Raw genomic sequence first — 6,000 nt, forward strand, 5'->3', positions numbered from 1 at the left:
TCTGGTTCTTTCAGTTTATCCAGGTCCCATCTCCTTAAATTCCCACCTTTTTGCAGTTTCTTCAGTTTCAATCTGCAGTTCATAACCAATAGATTGTGGTCAGAATCCACATCTGCCCCTGGAAATGTCTTACAATTTAAAACCTGGTTCCTAAATCTCTGTCTTACCATTATATAATCTATCTGATACCTTTTAGTATCTCCAGGATTCTTCCAGGTATACAACCTTCTTTTATGATTCTTGAACCAAGTGTTAGCTATGATTAAGTTATGCTCTGTGCAGAATTCTACAAGGCGGCTTCCTCTTTCATTTCTTCCCCCCAATCCATATTCACCTACTATGTTTCCTTCTCTCCCTTTTCCTACTGACGAATTCCAGTCGCCCATGACTATTAAATTTTCGTCTCCCTTCACTACCTGAATAATTTCTTTTATCTCGTCATACATTTCATCAATTTCTTCATCATCTGCAGAGCTAGTTGGCATATAAACTTGTACTACTGTAGTAGGCATGGGCTTTGTGTCTATCTTGGCCACAATAATGCGTTCACTATGCTGTTTGTAGAAGCTAACCCGCACTCCTATTTTTTATTCATTATTAAACCTACTCCTGCATTACCCCTATTTGATTTTGTATTTATAACCCTGTAATCACCTGACCAAAAGTCTTGTTACTCCTGCCACCGAACTTCACTAATTCCCACTATATCTAACTTTAACCTATCCATTTCCCTTTTTAAATTTTCTAACCTACCTGCCCGATTAAGGGATCTGACATTCCACGCTCCGATCCGTAGAACGCCAGTTTTCTTTCTCCTGATAACGACGTCCTCTTTAGTAGTCCCCGCCCGGAGATCCGAATGGGGGACTATTTTACCTCCGGAATATTTTACCCAAGAGGACGCCATCATCATTTAATCATACAGTAAAGCTGCATGTCCTCGGGAAAAATTACGGCTGTAGTTTCCCCTTGCTTTCAGCCGTTCGCAGTACCAGCACAGCAAGGCCGGTTTGGTTAATGTTACAAGGCCAGATCAGTCAATCATCCAGACTGTTGCCCCTGCAACTACTGAAAAGGCTGCTGCCCCTCTTCAGGAACCACATGTTTGTCTGGCCTCTCAACAGATACCCCTCCGTTGTGGTTGCATCAACGGTACGGCCATCTGTATCGCTGAGGCACGCAAGCCTCCGCACCAACGGCAAGGTCCATGGTTCATGGGGGGACAATGTAGGTAACATACAATTATCGTCCTTCGAAATTAGTTACATTGAATATCACAGCATAATAACATAATTTTAATTATTTGACAATATATGAATCGACATTGCAGAATTATCATTGGTCCTGTAGTAAAATCGTTGACAACCTGCAACCGACATGTTATATTATGTTGTTATTGTGACGCATCACATAAGTAACATTAACCTGACAACACATGCATGATCAAATACTGAATATAATGTTGTTGAAATGTACTAAGAGTAAGTAAATTAGAAATGACGACAATGCTATGTTATCTATTAACAGCATACTCGGTATAACTGTTCGTTGTGTAAACTGTAATGTTGGTATAATACAGTTGTGCTGTAACGTGTATTTAATTGGTGAATAGCTAAAAAGCTAAAATAGCGATGTATATCGACAAAGAAATAAATTAAGTGCAAAATAGTGAAAATGTATCATTTATAAATGATCTAAAGGACAGGGTGCTGCTGTTTGCTGATGATGCTGTGGTGTACAGGAAAGTGTCGAAGTTGAGTGACTGTAAGATGATACAAGGTGACTTAAAGGAAATTTGTAATTGGTGCGTTGAATGCTAGCTTGCTCTAAACGTAGAAAAATGTAAGTTATCGCAAATGAGTACGAAAAAATTTCCGTTACAATCGAATGCAGCATTAGCGGTGTACTGCTTGGCACATTTACATCAGCTAATTACGTGGTCGTAACGTTACGAAGCACTATTCAGTTGAACGAGCAGATAAGGACGGTAGGAGGGAAGTCGAATTGTCGACTTCGCTTTATTAGGAGCAATTCAGGAATATGTAGTTCATCTATAAGGGAGACCACGTACAGAAGAGTAGTGCAACCCATTCTTGAGTACTGCTCGAGTATTTGGGATCTCCAGCAAGTCAGATGAAAGGAAGGAATTCAAAAAATGGTTCAGATGGCTCTAAGCACTATGAGACTTAACATCTGAGGTCATCAGTCCCCTAGACTTAGAACTACTTAAACTTAACTAACCTAAGGACATCACACACGTCCATGCTCGAGGCAGGATTCGAACCTGCGACCGCAGCAGCAGCACGGTTTCCGGACTCAAACACCTAGAACCGCTCGGGCATATCGGCCAGCGAAATAATTCAGGGACGGGCTGTTAGATTTTTTCCTGTATGTTCGATGAACACGCGATTATTACGGAGATGCTTCAGGAACTCAGTAACAATCCCTGGAGGGAAGGAAAAGTTTTTTTTTCCCATGGAATACCACTGAGAAAATTTGGAGAATCGGCTTTTCAAGGTGACTGCAGAACGACTTTACTGCACCCAACGTTCATTGCGCGTCAGAGCCACGAAGGAAAGATACCAGAAATTAGAGCTCTTAGGGAGGCATATAGGTAGCCATTTCTCCCTCGCTCTATCTGCAAGTGGAACAGGAAAGGAAATTACTAGTGGTGGTGCAGGGTACCCTCCGCCATTCACCATGCAGTCGTTTGCAGAGTATGTCCGTTGATGTAGAGATCTCTCTCTTCGGTTCACGGAGAGTCTTTGCCAGAGAAACATTGCAGTTTAACTTCACTGAAAAATTCTTTTTTTTTTTCATTCCAATTTATACCAGAAATAACTGAAGTATTTGTAGTGAATTCAGCGAGGGTATGTTGATGATTACGTGTCTGACGCAGCTTCATAGTATTATTCAGCATTACCGTCTCGGAGCTAGAATACAACTAGAGTTGTAAAACTACCGTAAGTAAGCATAGACTAGAGCAGGTTCCCTAGTGTTCGTGGTCAGTTAACATCGTAACCGCGTTACCTGTATGTTAGGTATGTTGCATACCTATTGGGCGTTACTACATTTCAATCTCTTTCTCTGCGTATGCGACCAGTGTCTTACTAGGTTCCTCTGGAAACCGGAAGAGGTGAATCATCTACAGAGTGAATGAGGATACATGTGGGGCTGCGTAACCTGCGTAACATTTTTATTCTACATGGTTATTCTCCAGTCCGTCACAAAAATAAACAGTCAATGTTTAATTCAGATTATACTCGAAAATTGTTGATTTGTAACGAGAAACACAGGCATTCTGTAGTAAAAATTAAAATTTATTTACCATAGAGTGCTAGAAAACGCATTTTCCTCAGGAAGGATACAAATTTAAAAAAACGCTATACGAAAACACATCAAACATGGCTTCAGTACTTCGTCGAGGCCATATAAAAATGTTTGCGATATTCATAAACAACTTCCGCATCTATGAGTAATGCCAGAAAACTCTTGCCATTGACCATGATGAAGGACGTTTATTAAGTACAAAATAACAACAATAACTACATAGTTTTTTTCATGCTCGTAATTGCTCTGGTTACATAAAAGCGCGGAATTTAGACGATCACCTAATTTTTATCCCTTATAAAATGCAATTTGTATTTTGTAAGGATACAAAATACACAGTGAACTAACATTAAATGATGTGCAGTTCTAATTATGTGCAAAACAAACAAAAAACAAACCGAAGTAGTCGGTTCTAGTCTATAACATATTATTTATGTTTCTTTCCCTACCAATGCTACGAATGCTACCGATAATACTACCATCTACCACCTCATTTATGCAGTGAGCGTTATATCATAATTTGGAAAAAATTTCGGACACTTTCAGGAAAAGAAGATCCATATTTTATGGACACATTCTCAGAATCAATGATAATAGAGTGACCAAAAGAATTCTCTACCTTGTCCTTTCAATGAATATTAAAAAGAAATGGATACCTAAATTCGAAAAAGATGTTTGCGAAAATAGGCATCACAAACAAAATTCCACAGTACAGTGCTGCATTTAAAACTTTAAATCCCAAGCAACATTTTAAAGCTAATTCAAGTGTTATCGTTTAAGAGAACATACACAGAAGAAGGTAAAAGAAACCAGAGTGAGAAGATGAAGGTATTTTGGGAGAAGAAGAAAGCGACTACATCAGCAAAGTAAGTTGAGACGTGCTCCTTACCTGGGCATAATCATGTAAATAAATAAATAATTCATCTAGCTGATGATGTATGTAGGTCTCAGGCATTGGCGACAAAATAAATCAAACGCAACCACGAAGTTAACAGTTGGTACATGCCATTTTCCTTGACTTCCGGAAGGCGTTCGATACAGTTCCGCATTGTCGCCTGATAAAGTAAGAGCCTATGGAATATCAGACCAGCTGTGTGGCTGGATTGAAGAGTTTTTAGCAAACAGAAGACAGCATGTTGTTCCCAATGGTGAGACGTCTACAGACGTTAAAGTAACCTCTGGCGTGTCACAGGGGAGTGTTATGGGACCATTTCTTTTCACAATATATATAAATGACCTAGTAGATAGTGTCGGAAGTTCAATGCGGCTTTTCACGGATGATGCTGTAGTATACAGAGAAGTTGCAGCATTAGAAAATTGCAGCGAAATGCAGGAAGATCTGCAGCGGACAGGCACTTGGTGCAGGGAGTGGCAACTGACCCTTAACATAGACAAATGTAATGTACTGCGAATACATAGAAATAAGGACACTTTATTGTATGATTATATGATAGCGGAACAAACACTTCTAGCAGTTACTTCCGTAAAATATCTGGGGGTATTCGTGCGGAAGGATTTGAAGTGGAATGATCATATAAAATTAATTGTTGGTAAGGCGGGTGCCAGGTTGAGATTCATTGGGAGAGTCCTTAGAAAATGTGGTCCATCAACAAAGCAGGTGGCTTACAAAACACTCGTTCGACCTATACTTGAGTATTTCTCATTAGTGTGGGATCCGTATCAGGTCGGATTGACAGAGGAGATGGAGAAGATCCAAAGAAGAGCGGCACGTTTCGTCACAGGGTTATTTGGTAAGCGTGATAGCGTTATGGAGATGTTTAGCAAACTCAACTGGCAGACTCTGCAAGAGAGGTGCTCTGCATCGCGGTGTAGCTTGCTGTCCAGGTTTCGAGAGGGTACGTTTCTGGATGAGGTATTGAACATATTGCTTCCCCCTACTTATACCTCCCGAGGAGTTCACGAATGTAAAATTAGAGAGATTCGAGCGCGCACAGAGGCTTTCCGGCAGTCGTTCTTCCCGCGAACCATTCACGACTGGAACAGGAAAGGGAGGTAATGACAGTGGCACGTAAAGTGCCCTCCGCCACACACCGTTGGGTGGCTTGCGGAGTATAAACGTAGATGTAGATGTAGAATTATATACAAATAGGTTACGCACTGCACTTGGATCTTAGAATGTAGCGTCACTGCATTCGTAGAATATCGCAGTATCGTTAATTTACCTTAATGTCCCACGATACCGGCTTGAAGACATCGTGCGGCTGCTGCTCGAACACTTGCGTAGCCATGCTTCGCGATGATTCTTCTTGCAGACGGCGGTAGAGGGCACACAGAGAGCGTAGGAAGCTGACAGAGATTCCTGTGCGTGTAATGCGAATGCCCGGTAGAGAGGGACGCGTTCTGTTACCGAACGCCTGTTGCGTCGCTGTCGTGCGCCGCGACGGAAACGGTTAGCGCGACGGACAGCGCGTGTTTGTGCTCTGTGCGCGGCGCCCGCCGACGCGCAAGTCTGCCGGCGTCGTCCGCCCGCCGCTTCCCGGCATGCACCGCGCGGGCGCCGCTCGCCGAAGTCAGCGCCCCTGGCGGCCGTGCACGGAAGAACAATTCGGCAGCCAGCTAACAAACGAACATCTGAGTTTGTAATTATACAGAAATTGTAAAAGTTGCTAATCTCAAACTTCCTAAAGTTTTTGACCGAACGCTGTGAAA

The 6,000-nt window shown here is 41.9% G+C and overlaps 1 protein-coding gene across 2 annotated transcripts in view; it reads right to left on the reverse strand.

The window, feature by feature from the left end:
- LOC126210555 (arylalkylamine N-acetyltransferase 1-like) overlaps positions 1–5,779 on the reverse strand; it is a 168,869-nt gene extending 163,090 nt beyond the window's left edge. For both annotated transcript variants that reach the window (XM_049939814.1, XM_049939813.1), the window contains exon 1: positions 5,514–5,779. In XM_049939814.1, coding sequence (XP_049795771.1) covers positions 5,514–5,579 — 66 coding nt within the window. In that variant the 5' untranslated portion in view covers positions 5,580–5,779. The remainder of the gene's footprint in view (positions 1–5,513) is intronic.
- Between the last annotated feature and the right edge of the window lie 221 nt (positions 5,780–6,000).

Source organism: Schistocerca nitens, chromosome 10 (genome assembly GCF_023898315.1).
Source record: "Schistocerca nitens isolate TAMUIC-IGC-003100 chromosome 10, iqSchNite1.1, whole genome shotgun sequence".
NCBI lineage: Eukaryota > Metazoa > Arthropoda > Insecta > Orthoptera > Acrididae > Schistocerca > Schistocerca nitens.